Raw genomic sequence first — 24,697 nt, 5'->3', positions numbered from 1 at the left:
ACCCTCCCAGCATCCAGTGTTCTGTGCCCCTGCTGTCTGGGACCCTTCAGGGCTGTCCCCGGCTGTCTAGATAAGGGCCGCACCCCATGCCCCCAGCACCTGCAGCCCCAAACTCTCCTCCAGGCTGCCCCTTGTCTGGGTGCTCTCTCTCAGACCTTTCAATGTCCCCTACATTGGTGGCCCCCAGGGAGCCCTCCAAAGCAGCCCCTCCCCATCGCCGGCGTCATGGTGATATCTGAGCCTCAGAGACGCCCCGCCCACAGGGCCGGGCACACAGCAGCCAGGCTTTCTGCCTGGTGAGGGTTTGGGGAGGGGACCCTCTGTGGTCCGGCCGTCCTCCATCAGCAACACATGCGGCACGTGCAGCCTGACATTCACGCACACACCAGGCCCGTGTGCTCCCCGCAAGGCCCACCTTCCCTCGCACCCGTGGGCCACGCAGACGCTAGAGGCCTAGCCTCCTCCAGGCTCCCCAACTCTCCTGCCATTCAGGGGCCCAGGTGAGGAAGGGCGAGACTCCAAGTACACCCCCAGCTGACAAGAGACCCCAAGGCCCTGGTATTTCCATCAATGAACCACGTCCCTACTGAGGCCCTAAGCCTCGTCCTAGACCAGTGGCTGAAGTCAGCAGCACGAGCCCCGAGAAGTCCCGTGTGAGGCGGGAACCACACCTGAAACTGACCAACAGACACCGGGAGCAGCACCGTCCCCTCTGAACGGACCCTGGTGACCAACATCCTGAGCCTCTGTGGCCCTGTCCACACAGCAGCCGCCGGCCGCAAGCGCCTCCAGAGGACTGGAAATGCGGCTTCCCGCACCACACTGCCCTGCAATGACCATCCCGCTACAGGAAACAGAGGGCAGGGGACACCCTGGACGACAGCACAGAGGCGGGTCCAAACGCAGGCGCGCTCGGCGCCACTGTCACCGGTCGTGTGAGGAGGGAAAGACGAGGGAGGGTAGATACGTCATCGGAGGACAAAAGACGCTGACCGGCGGCACTGTGCGGCCCTTGTTTGGGTCCGGATTCTGCTAGAAGAACCGCAGACAACCGGAAACCGAAACACGCCGGGGCAGGTGGGATCAGGGAATCCCTCGCCAATCTCAGGGTGACCGTGGGGTGGCCAGACACCCCGAGATGCCCAGCTCCTGGGCATAGGCCACAGGACAGGACGGCCGGCCACTGGCTCGAAGAAGGTGGGAGGTGGAGGCGTGGAGGGGCAGGACGGAGGGCGAAGGGTCCACGAGGTGCAGCACACAGTTTCGTCTACCTCTGGGCCTACTCAAACGCACCACGAGAAAGGTTTAAACCGGGGACCACAGCAACACGTTGCCGAGTCATGTCATCTCTCTCAGGCCACCTCCAGCAGCACCGCTGACCCAGCCCACCGGGCCTGCTGAGGCCTAAACGCACCCGTGGGCCAGCCGCGGGCCTTATGTGCAGGTCTGGCCCGTGACAGAGATATCAGGCCGGAGCCCAGAAGAGGCGGTCGCTGGTGCCACCCAGAAGGCAGGGCTGTGGGGCACACCCTCACCCGGGAGGCTGCCTGACGTCTATGCACTCGGCCCCTCTGCTTTAGAGAGGACTCCCCTGTCTCCCTCTCCCGGAGGACGGGGCGTGTTGGATTGACAGGCAGAATGGCTGGGGGCTGGGGGAACCAGGAGAGAGCCCAGTTTCTCTTGGGTTCCTGGTTCCCAGCCTCCAGAAATCTCCCACAGGTAGCTTTGGGGTGTAAAGAACCCCTTTTGGGGTCTCCCCTGTTCTCCATCCCCCTGTGTCTCAGGGTTCCACTGCAAGCTCGGAGGGGCCAGCAACCCTGGGAATCCTGCCGGCTCAGGCCGGGCCGGGCCAGGCCGCCAGCTCCCAGGACCTCCAAAACCCAGGAGCAGATCCTATGGGGACACATGCAAGGCTCAAGTCTCCATCACTGTGCCCAAGAGGCTCTAGAGCCCACAGCCTGCTGCAGCCCCTGACTGAGCCCCCTGTAGTGTTTACTTCCTACATAGCTCCTGGAGGCCAGCGCAGCACCACGTCCTGGGGAAGCAGAGCACGACCAGAAGGCGCCAGGCCTGACCTCGGCAGCTTCCAGCCCCCCAGAAAGTATCCAGAAAGGAGGACCAGATCCAGTTGTCCCGGTGAGGGCAAGAAGCCCATCTCCACAGAGGCAGCCGGGACGACAAATGCTCAAGGCGTCAGGCAGCAAAGCAGCGGACCCAGTGCGACCCTCCCTCAGGACCCCCAGCTAGTCCTGGAGAGACTGCTCTTCCCCCACCCCAATCCCAGGCACAAAAGCCCCAAAGACCTCCAGGGCACACAGGAGAAATATCCACCCGTACTCCACCCTCCTACTCCCCAGCATCCAAATTCGTCTGAACGCTGACCGCTGGTCCCCAAATTAAAGGCGGCCGCACGCTGGAGGCACCCAGGGAATATTACAGAACCAAATTCCAGGACCCACCCCCAGATTTCACAAGCCTGAGGACGCTAAATGCCCCCCAGTGGATTCCAGCACGTGGCCAAAGGCGGCTGGGAGTCCTGGCTTCTGAAAGCGCCCGAGAAACCCCAGCAGGGCCATAGGAATGCAGACCGGCAGACCTGGGCCTGCAGCTAGCCCAGGGACAACTGTCTGCAAGTGCTGGTCCCCTGCACCCTGTCATTCCAACTCCGCGTCCTGAGCACCTCAGTCAAACCCAGCTGTGCCACGTGCTGGCCACAGCTTGTTACCTGGGCAAGTCACAGCACCTGAGTCTGTTTTCTCGAGTGTAAGAAGCCATCTCCGCTGGACCTCTGCCTCAGAGGGCACCCGTCGCAGCCAGAGCCTGGCACACGGCTCACAAACTGCCAAGTTCTCCATGGAGGCTACACCCTCACGTCCCAAACGGAAACCTGACAACAGCCCGTGAGCGTCCTGAACTACTCCTGCAACCCCACATGCCCACTGTCCGCGGACCACATCAGAGCCGAGGAACCCGGGCTCCAGCCGCCCTGCCCCACTCCCGCACAACTCTCTTGCCCGGGCCACACGGTTCCCTCCTCCCGTCCTCCTCAAGCACCGGGCCAAGTCTCAGACATCCTTCACGTCTCTGTCCAGACACCTCTTCCGGGAAGCCTTCCCGCCATCCCAGACGGAGCTCTCCTCCTCCCGCTTCCCGCTGCAGCGCGCCCAGGTGCAGAGCATCCCCAGGCGAGGCTGCATCCTATTAGTCCGGAATTGGCGTCTAAGTGTTGGCCGGTTCCCTTCCAACACCTTCCACCCTGCCCCCGCGCGCCGTCTCAGGTCCCCCATCAACTCGCGACGGCGGAGCCCCACCCGGTGGGACGTTTCTGCGTCCACAGACGCCGGGATTCTTCGGCCTCGCCCCGGCCCAGGCCAGGGGGGCTGAGGGCCGCCCACGGCCCCGGGTTTTCCTTATTTAGTCGGGCCGACCTCACTGCGCTGGAGCCTCGCCCTGGGAGAGGCCTGGCCCGCACTCCGTTTCCCCTTCAGAGGCCGGGGACGCGCCCACGCCCTGCGAGGCCCGCCAGGCCGGCGGCCTGCCTGGCCGGGCCTCTCCCCGGAGCCGAGGGTGCAGGCGCGCCGAGGCCGCCCCACGCCCCGGGCACCCCCGAGTCCCGGCGCCCGCCCGGCGCCATGGCAACCTCCCGGGCCGCGGCGCGGGGCGGCGAGGTACTCACAGCGCGGTGGCGTCAGCGGGGATGCGCAGCGCGGGTCCGAGCGTCCGCAGTCCGCGGCCGGAGCAGTTGACCCGGCAGGCGGAGCCGGGCGCCGGGCCGCAGAGGCAGGGGGGCGCGCACGGCCCGCAGCCGCGCCCGGGGCCCCCCGCCAGCGCCCCGAGCCACAGGCCCAGGCCCAGGGCGAGCGCCAGGCGGGCGGGCGCGGCGGGCGGCATCGTCAGGGCAGCGCGCGCATGGCCCCGGCCCGGCCCCGAGCCCCCCTCCCCGAGGCCCCGAGCCCGCCCGGAGCCGGTGGCCGCGGCTCAGGCGGGGCCCGCGGACGGCATGGCGGGGCGCGGGGCGAGTTCCGGCGGCGGCCGCGGCCTGTCTGCCTGCGCGAAGTCCGCTCGGCGCTCGGGCCCGGCCGCGCTCTGCGTCCACGGCCGGCCGGTCGCGCGCTCGGGCTCTAGTGCGGGCCGCCGCCGCCGCTCCTCCTCCTCCCCGCGCCGCGCCGCGCGGGGCGGGCGGGGGGCGGGGCGTCTGCAGGCCCCGCCCCTCGCTCGACAGGGCGACCACAGGGGGTGGGGCGCCATCGGGCCCCGCCCCATCGTGGCCCCGGGAGTGGGCGGGGCGTCGCGCGGCCTCCTCCTCTTCTCCAGCCCAGCGGCGGCGGGGCGTCTGCGCCGCTACCCACCCGCGCCCTCGGGAGTCAGGTCCCCGCCGCGTCCGCGCGCCTCCGCCCTGCGCCGTCGCGAGCGTCGCGGCTGTGCAAACACCAGCAGGGATAAGCCCGCGGCCGGCGATCTCGGAGCATCTCCGTCCGGTCGCGTCTCCGCCGTATTCCAAGCGCCCCGCACGTGGCAGGCGCTCGGGGAAAGCGCGCCGCGTCGTCTCGTGGCGCCGGCGAGCTGTGGGAGCCGGTGCCCGCGGCCCCGGAGGAGACGCCCCCGGCGGGCCTCAGCCAGAGGGGCCCAGCGCAGCACCCCCGCCGCCCACCCACCGGCCGAGCGAAGGAGGCTCCCTCTGCCTCCCCGCGCACCTGCGTCCCTCCAGATCTAAAAACGAAGCCCTCTGGGGGCTCTCGGGGCTGGGGGCGCCGGGGGGTCACTGCTAGTGGGTATGAGGTTTCCTTCCGGGACGGGGAGGACGTTCTGGAATTAGGTGGAGGTGCTGGCTGCACAGGTTTGCAAATACCTAAAATCACCGAATTGTGCTCTTAGAAGAGGGGATTTTATGCTCTGTGACTTTTAATGCAGAAGTCATAAAGCTGTTCCTCCGCTGGGCCGCCGGTCAATGCCTGACCTAAGTTGGGGTCACAGGGGTAAGTTCGCAGATTCCCACACGGACCAGGCCGCTATGCCACTGGCCTGAGCCCCGGACCGAGGCTGCATCCCAAGGCTTCGAGACTTCTTTATGTGTCCCGTCTCTCCATTTGAATTACCTGGTACACCTCAACTAAACCCACAAGTGCTGGGCCCATGTCCTGCTGTCCGTCCCTGGGAGAGCCCGAGCAGGTCACGGCGGGACACCCTACAGCTCTGCTCTTCACCTGCGCGTGAAGTGGCACCCACGTCCCTCCCTGTCCTCATCTATGTAAAGGAGACAGCAGGCCCATGTCTCAGGCCTGGGGGAGGATCCCATCCAGCCCAGAGTCAGCTCTCAGGAAAGATCCAAGGAGGAACAGTTGGAGGTCCTGTGCAGGCAAAGGCCAAGTATCAACTGGGACTCGGTCGCCTGTCATGTCCTGGCAGTCAAAGGGCCCAGGAACGAGCAGAGCATCTCCCAGTGGCCCGGTGTGGCGGGGTGTGAAGTCCGGCTCTGGCCGCTGTGGTCCTTTCTCAGGGCTCAACTCCCACAGCGCCCTTTGTCTCCAACTCTGGGCCTCTTGGACCAATTCCCTACTGACTTAAGTTAGACACAAGGGGGAGTAGGGAGGGACTGCAGAGCCTCTTCGGCTTCAGGAAAGTTTTTGTGCAGACTCACAGAGTACTCGGGAACCCAGTTCAGAAGCACTGGTGTGAGGTCTAAAGCAAGGTGGGGTTGATGGGATGAGGCGGGAGGAGCCCTGGGACTGGGGAGAGAAGGAGGCGCAGATGGTGCCCTGGCTGGGGGCTGGGGGCTGGGTGCCGGGATGGGTGCGGGGGCTGTCGGCTGGGTGGAGATGCCCTCGGGGAGGAAGGACATGGAGGGAAACGGGAGAGTGTTGTTCTGGAAACGGGGCACCACAGGCCGCTTGAGAAGGCGCCCAGAGTGCACCTGGAGGCAAGGTGTGCAGCCGGGAGGGGGTGCACAGACCTGGGGCAGATGAAAAACTCCAGAGGCAGGGAACCCCATCCTAGAAGAGGAGAAGAAAGAGGGCTTGGAGGGAGTCTGAGCAAGAGTGCCTCAGAGAAGGAGGCTGAGGCACAGGGTGTGGAGGTCAAGGGAAAAGTTACAGGGGAGAAGCCAGCAGGGGCTCGGGCCGCAGGAACAGAGCCAGGGGCTGGGGACGGTGCAGCCACACGTCCCCCCATGGTTCTCCCTCACTGCACAGACTCACATGGGCCCCCACGTGGGGTCTCTAGAACTCTCTACAGCCTCCCACCTCCTAGCCTTTCCCCATGTTCCCTTTGCCTGGAACACTTTTCCATCCCCCCTCCAAGACTACTCATGCTTGCAGACTCAACTGAGTTGCCTCCTCCTTCAGGAAGCTTCCCCAGCCCCTAGTCCATGTGCTGACTTGCCTCACACATTCAGGGGACACACTTATGGGCTACCAGCTGCAGGTAGAATATTTGTCCCCAGGTAAGTCGGGGCCCCTACTCCTCAGGGTCATCCTGTTCCTCGATCCTGCCGTGTCACCCGCACAAAGCTGAAGGCACGGTGTTCACCCATGACGTTTACTGAGGGCACCTGGCCTGCAGGGTTAGCTAGGAAGCCGAGGGCCAGCAGTTTGGTGGCAAGGGAGTGTAGATGAGGAGGACATTGGAAGATTCTTTAATTATTGATAAAACAGATTTTGAAGTGAGCTTTCTAAAGGTTTTTTTTTTTTTTAATTTGTTTAAGTAATCTCTTCCTCCTCTCTCTCTCTCTGCCTGCCTCTCTGCCTACTTGTGGTCTCTGTCAAATAAATAAATAAAATCTTAAAAAATTTTTTAAAAAGGGGGGGTGGAGTCCTTTATTTTTACACTATTTAAAGGTACAATTTGTGGGGCGCCTGGATGGCTCAGTGGGTTAAGCTGCTGCCTTCGGCTCAGGTCATGATCTCAGGGTCCTGGGATCGAGCCCCGCGTCGGGCTCTCTGCTCAGCAGGGAGCTGCTTCCTCCTCTCTCTCTGCCTGTCTCTCTGCCTACTTGTGATCTCTGTCTGTCAAATAAATAAATAAAATCTTAAAAAAAAAAAAGGTACAGGGGCGCCTGGGTGGCTCAGTGGTTTAAGCCTCTGCCTTCGGCTCAGGTCATGATCTCAGGGTCCTGGGATCGAGCCCCACATCGGGCTTTCTGCTCAGTGGGGAGCCTGTTTCTCCCTCTCTCTCTGCCTGCCTCTCTGCCTACTTGTGACTTCTCTCTCTGTCAAATAAATAAATAAAATATTTTAAAAAAAAAAAGGTACAATTTGTGTAGAATATGTAATAACGTGTTGCATTCTCAAAAACAGAACATCAGCACAACTGTTAGAAATACACAAAACTGGGGCGCCTGGGTGGCTCATTCAGGTAAGCCTCTGCCTTCGGCTCAGGTCATGATCTCGGGGTCCTCGGATTGAGCCCCACGTCGGGCTCCCTGGTTAGTGGGGGGCCTGCTTCTTCCTCTCTCTCTGCCTGCCGCTCCCCCTGTTTGTGCTCTCTCTCCCTCTATCAAATAAATAAATAAATCTTAAAAAACATATATACAAAATTATTGTGGGAGACTTTGTTACACCTTTTTTGAACTTTTCAAAGCAAGGGGAGGATTGTTTTTCTTTTTTTTTTTAAAGACTTTATTTGACCGATGGAGATCACAAGTAGGCAGAGAGGCAGGCAGAGAGAGAGAGGAGGAAGCAGGCTCCCCGCTGAGCAGAGAGCCTGACGTGGGGCTCGATCCCAGGACCCTGAGATCACGACCTGAGTGGAAGACAGAGGCTTTAACCCGCTGAGCCACCCAGGCACTCCCCATATTTTTCAAGCAGTAAAGGTAAAGAGAGTTTAAACACCACGTGTTCTAAGTTGTGGAACAATATTTTGGCAAGGTTAGAGGAAATGATTAGGCAAGCAAGTGGCCTTCGGCCCCACTCTTCCCCACAGGCGCTGTGGGTCCTTTTACCTGCTCACCCCACCACGTCTTGAGTCCAGCAGAGGCTCCGCCAAGCCCACCTTAACACAGGGACGCCCCCTGAGGAAAGGTCTGCACATCTGTCTTTGTGCAAAGGATCTTGGGCCAAGGCAAGACACCTGACAATCCAGGCAATTGCAAGATAAATGCAGAAGGAACGGATTCCTTCGTTATCTTAGCTGCTGTGATGGCTTCCTGGGTGTATGCATGCGTAAAAACTTACCAAATTGTACACCTTATTTTTTTAAAGTTTTATTTACATAAGGAAGCTCTATACCACGTGGGGCTCAAACTCAAGACCCTGAGATCAAGAGTCATGTGGCTTCCAACTGGGCCAGCCAGGCGCCCCTCAAATTGTCCACTTTATTTTTTTTTAAGATTTTATTTATTTTAGGGCGCCTGGGTGGCTCAGTCAGTTAAGTGTCTGCCTTCGGCTCAGGTCACAATCCTGGGGTCCTGGGATGGAGCCCCGCATGGGGCTCTCTGCTCAGTAGCGAGTCTGCCTCTCCCTCTTCCTCTGTGATCTGTCTCACTTTCGCTCTGTGTTGGCGCCCCAAATTAGTTATTTTAAAAGAAAGAGTAGAATGAATTAATAAAATCAAGAGCTATTTTTAATATTTAAGGCTACTAAGATTATGGGGCACCTGGGTGGCCCAGTCCACTAAGCGTCTGACTCTTGATCTCTGCTCAGGTCTAAACCTCAGGGTCCTGAGTTCAAGCCCTGCATTGAAAAAAAACAAACAACATCAACAAAAAACCCAAAAGATTTTTTAAAAGAGCCTGCTCGCAAATGTCACTGAGAGAGAGATGAAATGCAAACCGTTACAATTAAGAACATAGGTTTATTCCCAGAAATAGAGTTAAAAATTACAAAAGAGGGAATGCCTGGGTGGCTCAGTTGGTTAAGCCTCTGCCTTCGGCTTGGGTCATGATCCCACAGTCCTGGGATCAAGCCCCACGTCAGGGTCTCTGCTCAGCCAGAAGCCTGCTTCTCCCTCTGCTTCTCCCTCTGCAGGCTGCTCCCCCTGCCTGTACTCTCTCTCTCACTCTCACTCTCTCTGGCAAACAAATAAATGAAACCTTTGAAAAAATTACAAAGGAAAATGACATACAATTGTCTGTAAACTTTTGATATTTAGACAGTAGAACAAGACAAACTACTAAAACTGACTCCAGCAGAAATAAAAAGCCCAAATAGACCAATCATGAAGGAAGCAGTTGAAAACATAGGAGCCACGCCAGGAAAAGACACTATCCAGATCTGTTCTGGGGAGGAAACTCTTATCAAATGTGCAAAGATCAGATAATTGTGATTTTATATATATTCTTAGGGGACATGGTCACATCTCCGTATATTTAATGCACATTCATACATAAAGCAGTGAATTTAGTATAATATAATGTGCAGGTCTAAACAAGCTGGAGACCACCAGAAGCTGAAGAGGCAAGGGTTCTCCCCAGGAGGAAGCCGGCTTGCTTTAGCCCCCGAAGCCTCACTGCACCCCGTGGCCTCCCGAGTGTAGGATAACAGGTCCGGGCTGTTTTGCGGGGCACGGTGTTTGCCATAGATTCTTTGTTTCAGCAGCTACGGGAGACCCAGACAGCCCCCCCAAACCTCCTAACGGTAACCCCCCGGGCACAGGGTCTGGGGGAATGAGAACTTTGATTCTTGCCTTTACGTTTTGTGTTGCTGATATGCTCCCCCGCCCCCAAATCATGCGCCCCTTTCATAATCAAGAAAACAAGAACAGCAGGTGCAAGGGGCGCCCTTGCCCCCAGAGGGCAGTCAGGAGCTCCGGGGCTGCTCTGTGCTCCTCCAGCCCGCGGTCTCGCACGCCCACCTACTGCCTTGCTGCAGTCTGGATGCGAGCAGCTCCCTGCCCCCCTCTGCCCCTCTCTGGGCTCCAGGGCTCACACGTTTTGCATCCTGACACCACCCAGAGCACTCAGGTGTGAGTACTCGAGCTGCAGTGGGAAGGAAAGCCCAAGGGCAGTTCTTGCGGGCACACCGCCAAGGAAACAGCCCACTGCCCAGCCTGCACCCAACAGTCCCTTCCCCACGGAGGCGGGGCAGACGCCCACCCCTTACCACTTGCCCAGGAGGGTCTCAGGGCCACAAAGGTGAGCCCACGGCAGGTGGGATGTGGGGTGTGTCCTCGTGGGAGCAGGACACTCAGCATGGCCCCTAGGCACCTGGCGTGGGGGAGGGGGCGAACACACCCCTGATGTCAGCTGTTTCCTGGGGTGACTCTTGCCTCTCTCTTCTGGGTGGAGGTCCAATTCCGAGCTGCTGCGGCTCGGCTCTGCCGTCTCTATAGCAACGTTCACGTGGATTTCCTAGAACAGAAGGTGCTGGAGCTGGAAGGGACCTCAGAGATCAGCTCCTCCCACCCCCTCATTTCAGGGAGAGGGGAGCGGGTCCAGAGATACCACATTCCCCGGGTCCCGCAGCACGCCAGGGACCCAGCTGGCCCTTCTGCCTGCGGGCACCGTTCCCCGCAGGGTCCCTCCCCTGAGATCGCAGACAGCTGACTTCCCGAGGACTGACTTACGGCAGGTGCTCTGGGGTCACAGGACTTAGCTCGGCCACTGTCCCCTTCCGAACAGACCCCTGGAGTCCAGCCCGGCCCAGCTTGCTCAGTCACGGACCTCCGCATTCAGCGCTCCACAGAGGCAGAGCAGGGAGGCTGGGTGCCCTCCTCGGGAGGCCCAGAGGCTGGGCAGCCCCCCGCCCCAATGCCCCAATCACGGGGGAGCCAATGTCAGTGGCCGAGTGGGTGTGGCAAGAACAGGGGGTGGGAGGAGCCAGGGAAGGCTACCTGCCTGGGGGAGGAGGCTCCAAGCAGGGCCCGGCAGGTCAAGAACTCTGATTCTTGCCCCAGCCTGCCTGACTTGGCCCACTTGGAAAGGGGGCTCCAGAGATAGACTGCCTCAGGCCACAGATCCTAGAGGGCTGCTGTGTCTGGGGACTCCAGGACCAAGGGGCCAGACCCCTAGGAGGGCAAGTCAGAGGGCATGCAAGAGCTGGGGGCCCCCGGCCTGTGAAGGCACCTGGCATGGGCGCCACCAGAGGGCGCGGGGGTGAGGATCCCCGGTGAGGCAGGAACAGATGTGGGGTTGCTCCAGCTCTCTGCGGAGACATGGGGACATGGAGACCTCTGTCTGTCCAGCAGAGTCAGCCCTATGCCAGGAGGGTTGAGGGTGACGGGCATCCCTCCCCGACGCTGCACTCTAGCTCAGCCGGTAATCTGGGCAGCCCAGGTCCAACCAAGGCCATGTCCTGAACTTTCCCACCGAACTGGCCCTTTTCCTCCCCCTTGCAGGGAGCCTGGTCCAGTTATCTCTTGTTGTGTAAACCCAAAAAAATCCCCCAATGCTCCTCACTCTGCCGTTTGGGCCGGGCTCAGTGGGGACAGCTGTTTCTGGTCAGCATGGAACCCACCAGCACCAGAGCACCCATCGCCGGACCACTTCTGGGTGGCAAGTGGGTTCCTCTCCCCCTGGGATTCTTCACAAGGCCGCCTGGGCTGTCTCACAGCGTGGCCGCCGGGCTCCTAGAACGAGTGTCCCAGGACAGAGGAAATAGGGGCTGCCCGTCTGTAGGGTCTGGGCCTGAAAATGGACATGGGGTCACTTCCGCCCTGCGTATTGGTCAGAGCCATCGCAGAGCCAGAGGTTGGGGACAGAGGCCTTCCTGCCTGATGGGGAGGCCAAAGAACTTGCCGTCTGCCTGTGCCTCTGCCCCAGGGGTTCTCTTCTTGCCTCCCGGTCAGGCCTGCAGATTCTGTACTTCTGTTGGACTCCTGTTCAGCCTTCAAAGCCCGGATCAAATGGCCCTCCCCCACCGAGCCCTGCTCTAGCTGCTTGATTAGTCTAGGCCTGCCTCACTGCACACTGCAACGCAGGCTGCCTTATCCTTGTTAGCAATGACGTGTCCTGAAGTGGGGCCCGTTTCTAACTCATATTTCTTTCACCAATTTAATAAGTTAATCGAGGCCTGCAGCCAGCTGCCAGGGATACGGCAGTGACCAAGACAAGCTGCTTCCTGTACCCAGAGAACTTCCATTCCAGAGAGTGAGACAGATGGCAAACGGAGGAACCAAGGGACATAATGATCAAAGATTAGGAGGATGGCTAGAAGGCAAGAGAGGCAAGAAGAATGCATGATCCGGGGTCCTAGAACTCTCTCTGAAAGAAATCAGAGACCTGGATTTTTACATATATTCTTCTAATTTTAAATGTTTCAAGGTCGAGTAGTTCTCTTCAGCTGCTTTCAGCCTCCCTCCCCTCCCCTCCTGGCTCCCCACTCTCTCTTCCTGGTTACCCCACTAGCACTAGCCCTTACCCTCGACTCAGCTGCCTTACCTACAGCCCCCATCCCTAGGGCACCCAAACTCCCTTCTGGTTTCCCTCAGGCAACAGCTGACAGGAGGAGATAGGGAGCCCCTTGCCTGGGACCCAGGGGTGGGCATGGGCTGAGAGCCTGGGCCAGCCACCCTGAAATGGGCCTCATGGAGTTTCGGACACCTGCAGTCCCCAGGGCCCCAGCAGCGGGAGCTAACCCTCCACCCCAAGCCCCTTGACCCACACATGTGGGCATTGGCCTGGAAGAAGTGGGGGTCCTGAGGAGTGAGACAAGAAAGGAGGCCCAGGGGCCCTCAGAGGGATTCGCCAGGTTTGCCCCCCAGCTCTGACAAGGCCTTGAGGGATGGGTCTCCCGAGGACTCCTGGGCCAACGCCGCCAGGGATGTTCTCTGGATCCGGAGTTCCCAGGCACAAATCCTGGCTCTGTCGCCTTCCAGCCTGGTGACCTTGGACAGCTCTCTTCCCCTCTCTGGCAGATCCTGGCACCACCCACCTCACAGGATAGTTCTGAGGACGACTTGTGGCTGACACACAATAAAAGGCAGCTTCCCGCAGCCTCTCCCATGCAGGGCCCCGCCAGACGCCCCTGGGGAATCCCTGGCTGTGTTCTCCCAGACCTCAGAGCCCTAGAGGCAGCTTCTGTCCATTATCATTATTGGGCTCTGAATGGGCTAGGGGCCATGTGACAGCTGTCACATCCTGGGGGACAGCCAGGCCATCCCTCCAGCTGCCACAGGAGTATGGAGCAGAGGCTGATCCCGGAACCACTGCCCTTCTGCCTACACTCGCTGCCCTCAAGCCCCATGTTGGCTCACTACCCCCCGGGTCCCACGATCATCTCAGCCTCATTCTCCAACCCCAGAGAATCCTGGGTGGAGACAGACAGTTCAGGGGAGGTGTCAGGCTCTGGAGACTGGTCTGCCAGGGACCAGCATGGGCTGGGACAGTCAGCACTTGGCCTCCTTGGGGCCAGAACCTGGCACCAGAAGGCCAAGGTGCTAACCACCTCCGGGGGGTGGGGGGGCGGGGGAGGGCCCTCCCCCTCCCACCTCCTGCTCCTCCCAGACCCCTGGGGGCAGAGCCCTGGGGTAAGGGCCACTCCGAGCGCTTGCCGCTCCTGTAACTCGGATTTCCCCTTACCCAAGGATCCTGGGGCTTCAGCCCAGCAGGCAGAAGCTGCGGGGGAGAGCGCCCTGCCGCTCTCAAGCACTAGCTTGTCCTGCTTCCCATAACCAGCTGTCAGCAGAGCCAGGAGTGCTCCGAGCGCCCGGGGTTTGTTTGCCTGCCCCAAGGGGAGGAGTGGGGACACAGCGGGCAGCTGGCATCTCTGGCTGAGAAGGGACAGAAACCCAGGGTGTCCGCCCCACGCAGTCCCACTGCCTCAGCGCCCCAGTCTCGGGGCACACTCCTCCACCCACCCGGTCCCAGGCCCAGAGGCCATCTCGTGAGGGAGGGGTGGTGTACAGAGCGCGGGGAAGCGACAGGCCCAGCGCCCCACGGAGGTGGCCACGGAGCGGGGTCGCAGGGCCCGAGAGCACGGTGGGAGCTGCCCGCACCGGGCAGAGGCGCGCCCACCCGGCGCACCTAGGGCAGTGCGGGGGCCTCGTGACCCCGCCCCCGGGCGGCCGGCTCATTTGCATGCCCCCGCCCCAACGCGGCCATTGGCGGCGGCAGCGGGAGGCCGGGCCTGAGTGGCTGCGGGCTGTGGGGCGCGGGGGCGGGGCGGCGGGGAGCGGGGTGCCCGGGATGCCGCGGCCACCGCTGCCGCGGGACGGGTTCGGGTCCGCATCGCGCCTCGTGAGCGCGGGGAGCTGGGCTGCCCGGGGCGCGGCGGCTGCAGCGGGAGCTTCCTGAGTGCCCGCCCGCCATGTCCAGGAAGAAGACCCCCAAGACCAAGGGGGCCAGCGCGCCCGCTGCCTCCGCGCTGCCCGCCGCCAACGGGTCCCGGCCCGCGCGCCCTGGGACAGCGCGACCTGTCCCCCAGGCGCGGCCCAACGGGCCCCCGCAGCCCGGGCGGCCCTCGATTGGCGGGGGCGACTTCTACGACGTCGCCTTCAAGGTGAGCCGGCCCCCACCCCACGCGAGTGCAGCAGGTGGCGCTCGGACTGAGCCCAGCGGGGAGGGGTCGGGGAGGGTATGGAGGGCTCCGCGGACCCTGGGCAGAGAGCCCGCCCGAGCGGCACCCTGTAGCTGGCACGGCTGACACCGCGCACGCACACACAGCTGTCAGACCCGGATTTCAGATACCCACCAGCTGGCACCGCCTGCCCCCTAACGCCCCAGCTGCCAGGGTCGGACACGGGGTCCCGAACCTGGCAGGCGCTCCCTCCCCATTCCCTAATGGCCCCGCACCCACCTGAGCCCCAGTCTCACCATTTCCCATATGCTGCCTTCCCTCAGCCCCCCCCCCCCCCCCCCCCCCCGGTCTGTGGGTCTCCTCTTTTTGGGGGGAAGGGGGAGACTAAGAAGAGGTTTGCCAGGGGGGTGGGGAACACTGGGGCCTCCTTCAGGTCTAGGCAGAAGCCTGCGGAGGGGTTGTCCCCACTGTCTTCAGGTTTTGGAGCCTTTGACAGCAGGCTGGGGGAAGGGTGGATGAGGGGGAGGCCTGATTGCCCCCTCTTGGTCTTGGTCCCCAGACCTGACCTGGGCCTTCTCAGGCCAAGATCTGACCTCATGTGACAAATTCCTCCAGAATCCTATGGGATTAGAAGAAGCCCCCTGGCACTGAGACCCCCAGAGGCCTCTCCAGAGATCTCCAGCCAGCAACCTCCAGACTCCACTCCCTACCAAGCCCCAAATGCTCCCCTTCCAGATCAAGCTTGGTTGTCTGGGTCTGGGGGTGGGGTTAGGTAGGGCCCTGGATGGAAGCAGCCACCCCCACTCCCCACTAATTGAGACAGACTACTGTTCAAGTGAAAGGGGACCGAACCTTCTGGAGGTGGAAGCTGGGACCATAGCCGCCCTGTCTCCCTCAGGCGTCGTCCTTGCAGGCCTGGGACAGCTCGTCTGCTCCTGACCAGGCCAGCTCAGGGAAGACCAGACACCCCTCTGGGGGGGCCAGCAACTCGGTCCCCTCTGGTCCTAACACCTCTGACGTCCTGATTGCCCCAGGTCATGCTGGTGGGGGACTCAGGTGTGGGGAAGACCTGCCTGCTCGTGCGCTTCAAGGATGGGGCATTCCTGGCGGGGACCTTCATCTCCACCGTGGGCATCGACTTCCGGGTGAGAATGGAGGCCGATGTCCTCAGCACTGAGCCGACCCAGCCATGCCTGCCCCACCCCCCTGCGCCATCTCTAAGTTCTCACAACACACCTGGGTAGTGCTCTCCCGTAGCCCTGGGATACGTCCTGGTTGGGACGCTCAGGGTCAGGGGGTTGAGGCGAGATGCCTTAACCACCAAAACGCTCCAACTCCTGACACCCAGAGGATCCTGGAGACAGGCAATGGCGGCACGTGACTGAAGCAGGGGGAGCACTCCGTGCCTGGGGCTGTATTCTGTGTGCTGGGAGGGGGATGGGCTGGGTGCCCCCGGGGGGGGGGGTGGCCATCAGAGGGAACTCAAGCCCATGTTCCCTTGGGAGGCTAACGTCACCGCCCCACTGTACACAGAGGCCAGGCAGCCTGCCAAGGACCCAAGAGAGAAGTGGCTGTGGGGCACATGCCCCCTCTGGGAGCTGGGGTTGGGGGGTCCCTACCCTTGGGCAAGGAAGCTCACAGGAAACACTCCCACCTGGCTGTTCCCCCCGCCAGAGCCCCCTCCCACATTGCCCCCAGCAGGAGGGCTGTGTCTCTGGGGGTATTTTTGGGCGGGGGAGTGCCCCTGCATTTCAGGGCTCCCCATGCCCGACACCCTAACAGCCTGTGGGGCCAGCAGGGAATGGCGAGGCCAGAGCAGCCGAGCCCCCTCTACCCACCAGTCTAAAGTCTGAGTGCCTTGCCAAGGTGCTGGTGTGTTCTAGACAAATCCCAAATTTGCATTTTTCTCACCCTTTAATTAGACCCAGTTGGCGGAAGGCAGGAGGGAGGCCCATTCTGGGAACGGGAAAGGGGGCTCCCTCCAGTCTGCGGAGCCGTTAGTTACCCTGCTTGGGGGTGCAGTTCCCCTCAAGTCTTCTGAGATGAAACAAGGGTTCAGGTGCCAGAAAGGGACAGTGTGGGCCCCGGACAGGTGGTCCGTGGCCTGTTTTCACCCCAACTTCCCCCTTCTCACCTCCCTCTTGGTTCTGGGGCAGGTGGTGAGGGAGGTGAGGCCGCTTGGTTCACACCCCAGTTCAAGGGTGCCAGTGAAGGCGGGGTGTCCTCCCCAGCCTCCTCTCTGCTTGGCAGATGGCTTTGCCACTGGTTCCTGGGAGACCCAGAAGCACCCTGACAGCAGGAGCTCGGGGAAGAGGGAGGCGGTGTGGTCCCACCTGCCAGGGCCGGAGGCCACCGGGCCCTCAGCCGGTGGTTGGCAGGCCCCAGCCCCACCCAGCAGATGGGAACCGTGGGGTTGGGCCACTACCTGCCAGTAGTTCTGAACTCCGAGGGCCCGCTGGGGGACCATTACCAGCCGGCAAACACTCAACGTGCACCCACTGTGTGCCGGGACCAATTCCGGGCTCTGTGATTACTGTACTAGGTCCTGTCCTCTGGCAGCCGTCGTCCCAGCAGGAAGGGAGGCTTTTAAATTTGAACAAATTATTTCGCTCTCGCTCTGGGCCAGTCCTCAGTACTTCGCACACAGTAGCTCAGAAACCCACTGTGACGGGCACCCTGGTTATCCCCATTTGTGGATGGAGAGACTGAGGCACAGAATGTTAGTAATGGGCCTGGGGTTATACCAGGATGACTTCACCTACGTCGTGTGGGTGGTTCTCTGAGGAGAAGCAGCATCACGTGTAGAGCTGTGAGCAGCTGATGGCCCCTCAGAGGGGTTGGGGCAGGGCCTCCGGGCCTGCGGGCAGGCGTTGGCAGGCTGCCAGGGTGCGGGGACAGATGAGCGTGGTGAGCCCAAGCTGGCAAGGAGGTGCGGGGAAGCGGACTAGGGCTAGGCACCAGGGGGAGGTGAGGCGGCAAGGCTGGTCCGGAGAGGTGCCGTGGCAGGGCGGGGAGGAGGGGGAGGGCCGGACCAACAGGCCTCCACGACCGACTGGGCGGGGTCGTTGAGGGCAGCGGAGCAGGAGGGGCCCTGTGCCAGGCCTCCGAGGTGGGCAGAGAAAGCACACACGTGGCCCGGGACGGGACACGGCCGGCTGCGGGGGGCAGCCCCCTCCAAGTCCGTAAGGAGGGCCAGCTGAGTGGGAGAGGGGCCTGGGAATCATCAGGCATGGGGGCGGGGCGAGAGGGGTGGATCCCAGGATATGGGTTCAAGGCGCAAGTTTACCTGCAGGTACAGGGAGGAGAAGTGGTCAGACGAGGAGGACCAGGAGGTGGGCATCGGGGACAGAAGCAGCCAGCTGAGGGGCAGACAGGATAAGAGTGAATTTCGGGGGCATGCCAGGGGCCGCTGGGTCTGGGGCTCAGTCCTAGCCGGGCACTGCGGCCACCCCCACTGCACCCTCGGGAGCCCCCCAGCAGGGGGCAGCACCGTCTCCAGCTGCGGGGCTCAGCGGACGGGCTGGCTGTCTTTCAGAACAAAGTTCTGGATGTGGACGGGGCGAAGGTGAAGCTGCAGGTAAGGGGGTGGTTGGGCGGAGTGGAGGGGTGGGGCGCGGGTGAGGGGCCGGGGCTGGCAGCCCTGACTCGTGGGCTGTGCCTGTCACTGCAGATCTGGGACACAGCCGGCCAGGAGCGGTTCCGCAGCGTCACCCACGCCTACTACCGCGACGCCCACGGTGAGCTGGCGGGTATGGGCGCGGGCGCCAGCCCCGGGAAACAGGACACTGCGCGCCCCCCGGGTGCCCTGCTGCCCTGGCCTCTGCTCAGAGGAAAGTGCCCTGGGGGCGCGCAGGGCAGGCAGTGTGGGGGCTGCGATGCCTGTGGGTGCGGGCGACAGGAAGGAGCCGTGGATCCTGGCGGAGTCCTCACTGGCCCTCCGCCCCCAGCACTGCTGCTGCTCTATGATGTCACCAACAAGGCCTCCTTTGACAATATCCAGGTCAGTGGTTTCCCCCCTTGTGGTGGTCGGAACAGGCCGTGTCGGCGTTAGGGTCCCAGAGGGCTGAGCACCCTACTGACAGGGAGGAGGGGCCCCTCCAGCGGCTTGGGGTGCCTGTGAGCCCAACGGGGTCTGGGGACCTTCTAGCTCTGTCAAAGGTACTTGTCAGCGATGCCTCAGCCTGGCACAGGGACCACTATTTCTGGGCCCCTGCCGTCGGCCAGAGCCCAACAGGCCCTTTGTGCAGTGTGGCCTGGAGGGGCAAGGGGCGCGCAGGAGCTCCAGGCTCCAGCTGGCCTCAGCTTGCCCCCCAGGCCTGGCTGACCGAGACCCAGGAGTACGCCCAGCATGATGTGGTGCTTATGCTGCTGGGGAACAAGGTGAGCGCCGCGGCCCCGCCTCCTCCACCCTGGCTCTGCAGGGGGTGGGGTGCGGGGGGGGGGTCAGGGGCGGGCAAGCCCAGGGTCGGTTCTCACCAAGACCCCCGTGCCAGGTGGACTCTGCCCAGGAGCGTGCAGTCAAGAGGGAGGACGGGGAGAAGCTGGCCAAGGTGAGCCAGGGCAGGGTGGGTGGCCAGTGGTGTCCTTGGGGTCCAGGGCTCGGGCTGTCCCCACCAGGCCGCCACCTGGCCGGCAGCACCTGTTTGCAGGAGTACGGGCTGCCCTTCATGGAGACCAGTGCCAAGACAGGCCTCAACGTGGACTTGGCCTTCACAGCCATTGCAAAGTAAGTCCTGGCGGTCACCAGGAAGAACCCCCACACCTGGGGTCTGTATCTCCTGCTGGGGTAGAAGCCACTCTGTCCGTGGTCACCCCGCCCCACAGGGAGTTGAAGCAGCGCTCCATGAAGGCCCCCAGTGAGCCCCGCTTCCGGCTGCACGACTATGTCAAGAGGGAGGGCCGAAGCGCCTCCTGCTGCATACCCTGAACTTGGGAGGGCACCGCAAGGCTGGACAGAGGCTCCACAGCCCCCTCTCCCCCCAATTCAGTCATCCCGCACTCAATCCTCGGAGAGCCGTTCCTGGGACTCCCAGACGGAGTCTGGCCTTTCCCAGAGGCTCAGGCCCAAGAGACTTTAAGGAGCCAGTGGGTCTGCAGCCCCTTCACCTGCTGCCGCCTGAGGGCCTTGAAGGAAAAGCAAGGGTCTTGGGGACAGGAGGGAGCAGCCAGCGCAGGTGCCTCTGCTGCCCCCTCCTGGACACGCCCGGCCTCGAGGCCGCGCCCCAGTGCCTAACCCCTAGAGAAAGCCATGTCTTTGGCCGCACAGTGTCCAGGCAGAGAAAGCCAGGACTCCTGCCCGTGCCTGGGCCCCAGGGCTGCACCGCAAACCGTACCGTGCATTTGTGCCCCAAGGACCAGAGCCACCTGCCTCCAGCTCACACACTAGGAGACTCTGGTTCCAACGTCAACACGGACCTCCTTGCTCGCTCCCTTGGAGAATGCCAAGGCTGGGGCTTTGTCATAGATGAACGGCACGTGGGAAATCACAGAAAGTCAGGGAAACTAGAACCGCCGGCCCCACCGAGACCTTGCGTGGTGTAGTCAAGCCAGTCAGTGCGCTTGGATCTTCAAGTCTACTTTAGATTAATAACTTTGTTTTCAGTCCTAGTGAATAAAGTTGTGTTTTCTCGCCTGCGTCTCTCTGCTGCTGAAAATCCCCCTTTAGACCCTCGGTGAAGTACAGGTCATCTTTAACACTCAGAGTGGCACCCCGCCCGTAACTAGGTTGCTTGGAACCCCAGTGATCTCTAGGGAGCACAGGAGAGCCTAGGTGGTTCGTGTCCACTCCCCTCGCCCTTCAAAGACCCAGCAGAAGAGAAAACAGAGCTCCACGGTCTGTTAGTGAAAAATTATGCGTTCCTGATCTACCGAAGGCACAGGCCAAAAAAACCCTCCAGTATTTCTGGCCTTATAGGGAAGTATGGAGAAGGCAGTTCTACCAGTCAAGGAGTCACGCTACGACCATCCATCTCCCTTGGCTCTGTGCTAAGACTGCTGGGCGACGAGCTGGTGCTCCTGTTGTGGAACCAGACTGGATCGCCCAACCGAAGAACCAAGTGGCACTCGGAGACCTTGGGGGATATGAGGTTTACTTGGGCTCAAAGGAGAGTTATCTCCAAAGGTCTGAGCCCAAGCACACGCAAGGGGAGTCATTTATACATTAACACTTATACATCGCTAGTTCCGTGTACATGGCACTTTGGCGGGCGTGGCAGGGACTGGGATTCCCCTGCTGGCCCGGTCGCCATCTCACAACACAAGCTTTCCTTGTCATATCCCCCCTTTGATGCCCCTTTAAACACTTAGCTTAGAAGGCATCATCTGCGTCTACTGCAGGTTGGTAGCCCTGCAAAGCTAACACATAGGCAGTGGTCCGCCTCGTATTTTCTACGGATTCTGAGGGTATTTAGGATGTGGGGACTAACGGTGATGAGGATGGAGAAGAGTGCCTTCAAGGTCTGTTTACCCTTTGTGTTCCTGTCTCCAGCACCTCCCCCATCTGACGGCCCACAGTGGGTCAGACGGGTCCAGCGGACGGTGGCGTCTCCATCACCTCTAACCTTCTAGTCCTGCCAGGTGCCGGTTACTGCTCGATCCAGCATTTCCTCCCGTGATTTATGCAGACAGGAGCCTTTTTGGCAGCTTGCGGCAGGCACGTAGGTGTGAGCACTGAACCCAGCGCCCCGTCCGTCTGACTTCACGCAGGAGCACTGAGGTTCCCCAGGGGCAAGCGGAGGGAGGGGAGGGTGAGGAAGCCTGTAAGCAGGAAAGTGTAGCAACGCATTCTAAGACAACGCAATAAGCCACACCACTGGCAAGCCTCTGGGGGAAAGTCTAGTCAGAAGGGGTAACGACTCCTGAGACACCGACGAGCGCTACGAGCAGACGTCCATCTCGGTGGGGACCCGACGACGGCAAAGCTGGAGTGGGCCCGCGGGCTCTGGCTGGACTTTTCACTGGTGCCACTCATCTGAGTGATGAGTTTTCTTCCCTCCCGAGTAGTGGACTCACGGGGGACACCCGAGACCTGGAGGGCAGGAGTGGCTAGAGGCGCAGTGCGGGGCCCTGTCCGCTGTGGTTTGAGGGGATGTTTCCTCCAATCTCGGACTCAAACCGCATCCTGTCTGAAGTGTACCTGGGACCCTAAGGAGACTGGGGTCTTCTAAGTGGTGAATCTTTGTGACTCATTAAGGGTGCCCCCCCAGGCCTGAGCTGCTCCTTTGTCTCCAACCTGCTGTTTCCTGGGAGGCTCCCCGGCACCGGGGAGGGCGTCCGTACACTAACTAGGAAGGGGAGAAACCCAGTGTCCCAGGCATGCAGTGAGCTGGGGGTACCAGGTCCAGCCACAGGAGCTGTTTCCTGACAAACTTTGCTAAAGTCTCCGTGAGGGTACAATTCGTTTGCTCCACTTTCCCTGAACTTTGGGGCCTGTAGCCAGTGTGGCCTCCAGGTGATGCTGAGATCTGGTCTAGACCTGGGCCACGTCTGCTACAGACGCAGGCCCATTGTCACTGTAGAGTGTTAATGGCAGGCTGAACCTGGCTGGGCAGGATCGTCCTTTCCCCTCAGGACGACGGCAGGGAGGCTGACTTTTTTTTCAGCTTCCCTTTCGGCTGTGACCTCCCTGCTCGTGCAGACCGTACCGGCGGCCTCTTTTAGCTGGGTGATGCTCATCTGTCCCAGCGAAACCCTCCAGGTTGCAAGTTTTTCGCATGTCGGGGGCACCCTGAGCCACGAAGGAGGGGTCTACCATTTGCAGCTTTCCTGGGCCTCTGGGTCAAATGGAGTCCACATCTGGTAGCTTCAGTCTCTCGTGGTTGTCCCCTGGGACTCCCTGGTTCTTGGGTGACTTGGGATACCTTAGTCATGTAATGGGTTTCTTAGCTCCTGCCTGGATTCCCCAGAGGGTTAGGGCCTCCTGGCACCGGCGGATGCGGGCCTGCCCTTCATCCGTGGTGCAGTCCCGTGCTGGGCGATGCTCCGGAGCAGCAGCTCTAGCCCAGGCGGCTGGGCTGACGCCTCCCGCTAGTCCATGCTCCTCCCCTTACTCTCCTTTCCTCTGTTAAACAGGGCGTGCTCACTGTGGGCAGCCCGCCCAAAGTGGCCCAGGAGTCTGGAAGGGGACTGCACGAGGTCTACCACGGCCTGTGGCTTCTCGGGAGGGCGGGGTGTTAGCTTTCCAGCTGAGGAGGTGGGTGGTGGAGGAAGGCTGGCAATACACCATAGCAAGGCCGGTTCCCATCCCATCCCAATCATGCCTCTTGGGTTCCAGCGCCTCTCATACCTGCATTTGGAAAGCGCATGCTCCCGGCCTGGGGCACGGCCTGGAGGCTGGTCCCAGAGGGAGTGGATCCTCTGGGCCTGGGGACAGTGGGGGAGACGGATGGCAGTGGAATGTCTGGAACTGGGGGGCCAGGTGCAGATGGCCTTGGGGTTGCATACATCGGGGGTGAGGTCAGTTCATCTTCGGGATCTCTGGCTAGGATGGGTGAGGTGGGGCTTCTGTTGGGTCTTCTCTGCGCCACTTGGATGAGGCGACTCGGACCCTGGCCTGTCCCTGCTTATTTCAAGTGAATCACACCCCAGGGGGAGAGTTTAGTTGTCCTGGTTCTCCCACTATGACTCGCCATACTCGACGAACCGTCGGGACGTCCAGTGTCCCTTCCGCGGGCCACCCCAACTCACACAGGGCTCCCAATTTGCTGGGGTTCATTTTGACTCATCTCCTGAAAACCCCTTAAGATGTTTCATCACGCTCTCAAGACCCTACTCTGCCCTGATCCCACGGTGATGTTCCCGTGTGCGGTGACGCAGAGACGGGGTGGGTTCGATGGGAACCCGCGGTGGTGAGGAGACCCACCAGATGCCCCTCAGGCGGTGACCCGAGGGAGCTGGGTGAGGCTTGGCCGTGGCGGGGTCAGCGCTGACTTACACTCGGAATCCATTCCAGTGCGGCCGCTCACCACGGAATCGCACAGGCCCACTCGGGCTCCGCAGATTTCCGGGGAGCGTAAGGGTGCTGCCCCTGGCGTCTCAGAATCAGTTCGCCTGGGGGCAGTCAGGCCGGACCGTGCACCCACGCACATGTCCACTCCACACGCTGACACGTTCCCTGCACAGGAACTCGGACCTGTGACACCAGAGCGGTCTCCAGGGGGTCATCGGGGTCCCCCTCTCTTCCCAGTGGGTGCGTCTCTCTGGGTCCAGGTCCCTGGGCCCTACCGTGATGCCCCGTCAGGACCAGGTCCTCTCCTGCCCCCGCCCCTGGGCCCGGCGACAGGCATCCGGGCGGGGACGGTGCACGTCAGGCAGGGCGCGCCTCCTGCGTTAGGGTCCCCCCGACCGGGGGCTGCGACCGGCCCCGCGGGTGGCCTTCCCGGTCCGGACCGCACGCCGACCAAGAACCACGCGGCACTCGCAGGTCTCCGGCACCACGTTTATTTGACGCCAGGGCGCCCGGACCAGGGGAGCAGCTCGGGCATCTCTGCTTCCGCGCACGCGGCCTCCTCGTCCCTCCCGCGGAGTCCCCGCGGGGCAACCGACCTGCCCCCACCGACTCACCACTTGGCTCTCCTGCTCGGGCTCCCGACGCGCCGGGCTCCGGCCTCCCCCGCAGGCTGCGGCTGGCGTCCGCGGCTGCGCCGCCGCCCTGGAAGGCACACAGCGCCGCACCGTCGGCGGAGCCCCCCTCCCCGCCCCGCCCGAGGCAGGGTCGCGCCCAGCCCCCGCCAGCACGCGCGGCGCACGCGAAGCCTCAGTCTCGCGCGGGTCAGCAGACTGCGAGCGCAGCTGTCAGACGAGGTGTCAGAAGCTCGGCAGCTCATCACCGGCTCCCGCCGCGCAGGGGCGCAGGCCCCGCCCAGCCTCACCTGCACGGAGGCGGCGGTCTGGAGGGTCCGACTTCCCGGTTCGGTGCGGGGGACGGGTGGGGAGGCAGGAACCAGAAGACGCGAACGACGCCGAGGCGGATGGGCGTCAGGCCGGACTGCAGGCCTGCGGGACCCCTCGCACCCACGCGGGGGCCGGGGAGCCCGCCTACAGCAGAAATCACATCCGACCGGCAGTCGACCCAAAAGAACGGCGTCGCGCGAGGCTCAAGCTTTTATAGAAAGGGCCCTCCACTGTGATTGGGCCACTCTGGAGGAAGTACCGCCCCCCTCACCGCTGATATGCTCCGGTCCTCCCCGGCCCGACGCGCGGAGCGACTCCCTTCTGCAACGGGCCATCGGACATCATCGTGAGCGACAGCCGCAAACAGCCAATCAGACTCCGACCTGCAACATAGAGTGATTCTAAAGCTGCCAATCCCG

At 61.8% G+C, this 24,697-nt stretch overlaps 2 protein-coding genes, 2 long non-coding RNA genes and 1 other non-coding gene across 14 annotated transcripts in view; 1 reads left to right on the top strand and 4 right to left on the bottom strand.

Moving 5' to 3' along the window:
- PKD1 (polycystin 1, transient receptor potential channel interacting) overlaps positions 1-4,077 on the bottom strand; it is a 41,181-nt gene extending 37,104 nt beyond the window's left edge. For both annotated transcript variants that reach the window (XM_045992781.1, XM_045992782.1), the window contains exon 1: positions 3,677-4,077. In XM_045992781.1, the coding sequence (XP_045848737.1) occupies positions 3,677-3,891 (215 nt within the window). In that variant the 5' untranslated portion in view covers positions 3,892-4,077. The remainder of the gene's footprint in view (positions 1-3,676) is intronic.
- Positions 4,078-8,927: 4,850 nt separating this feature from the next.
- Positions 8,928-21,138, bottom strand: LOC123933417. The gene is made up of 3 exons (XR_006816598.1): positions 20,854-21,138; positions 17,674-17,746; positions 8,928-10,282 (listed from the first exon to the last, which is right to left on the bottom strand). It is a non-coding gene; the product is annotated as an uncharacterized LOC123933417 (long non-coding RNA).
- On the top strand, positions 14,043-20,024 carry RAB26 (RAB26, member RAS oncogene family). Of its 9 annotated transcripts, XM_045992545.1 has the most exons (9): positions 14,043-14,369; positions 15,422-15,532; positions 17,923-17,964; positions 18,058-18,124; positions 18,335-18,387; positions 18,702-18,767; positions 18,881-18,937; positions 19,037-19,113; positions 19,212-20,024. In XM_045992545.1, the coding sequence occupies exons 1-9, from the start codon at positions 14,178-14,180 to the stop codon at positions 19,312-19,314; spliced, it is 768 nt and encodes a 255-aa protein (XP_045848501.1). In that variant the 5' UTR covers positions 14,043-14,177; the 3' UTR covers positions 19,315-20,024. The 9 variants fall into 9 exon arrangements, with proteins under 9 accessions (XP_045848501.1, XP_045848500.1, XP_045848499.1 ...); XM_045992544.1 differs by having other exon boundaries at positions 18,881-19,113; XM_045992543.1 differs by having other exon boundaries at positions 18,690-18,767; positions 18,881-19,113.
- A 2,671-nt stretch (positions 21,139-23,809) lies between the features above and the next one.
- LOC123933416 lies at positions 23,810-24,672 on the bottom strand. Its single transcript, XR_006816597.1, has 2 exons — positions 24,257-24,672; positions 23,810-24,036 (listed from the first exon to the last, which is right to left on the bottom strand). It is a non-coding gene; the product is annotated as an uncharacterized LOC123933416 (long non-coding RNA).
- On the bottom strand, positions 24,137-24,219 carry LOC123934322. The gene has a single exon (XR_006816787.1). It is a non-coding gene; the product is annotated as a small nucleolar RNA SNORD60 (small nucleolar RNA).
- Positions 24,673-24,697: the final 25 nt, after the last annotated feature.

This window comes from Meles meles, chromosome 21 (assembly GCF_922984935.1).
Source record: "Meles meles chromosome 21, mMelMel3.1 paternal haplotype, whole genome shotgun sequence".
In the NCBI taxonomy this organism is placed as follows: Eukaryota; Metazoa; Chordata; class Mammalia; order Carnivora; family Mustelidae; genus Meles; species Meles meles.
The sequence above is the reverse complement of the archived record's forward strand: the minus strand, read 5'-3'. Positions and strand labels throughout refer to the sequence as shown.

Excerpts from the sequence above, each read along its gene's own strand:
- RAB26 (XM_045992536.1), top strand. The coding sequence starts at position 14,178 with ATGTCCAGGAAGAAGACCCCCAAGACCAAGGGGGCCAGCGCGCCCGCT. Across the intron at positions 17,965-18,057 it reads GGGCGAAGGTGAAGCTGCAG|ATCTGGGACACAGCCGGCCA; the intron begins GTAAGGGGGTGG and ends CTGTCACTGCAG. Across the intron at positions 19,114-19,211 it reads GCCTTCACAGCCATTGCAAA|GGAGTTGAAGCAGCGCTCCA; the intron begins GTAAGTCCTGGC and ends CCCGCCCCACAG.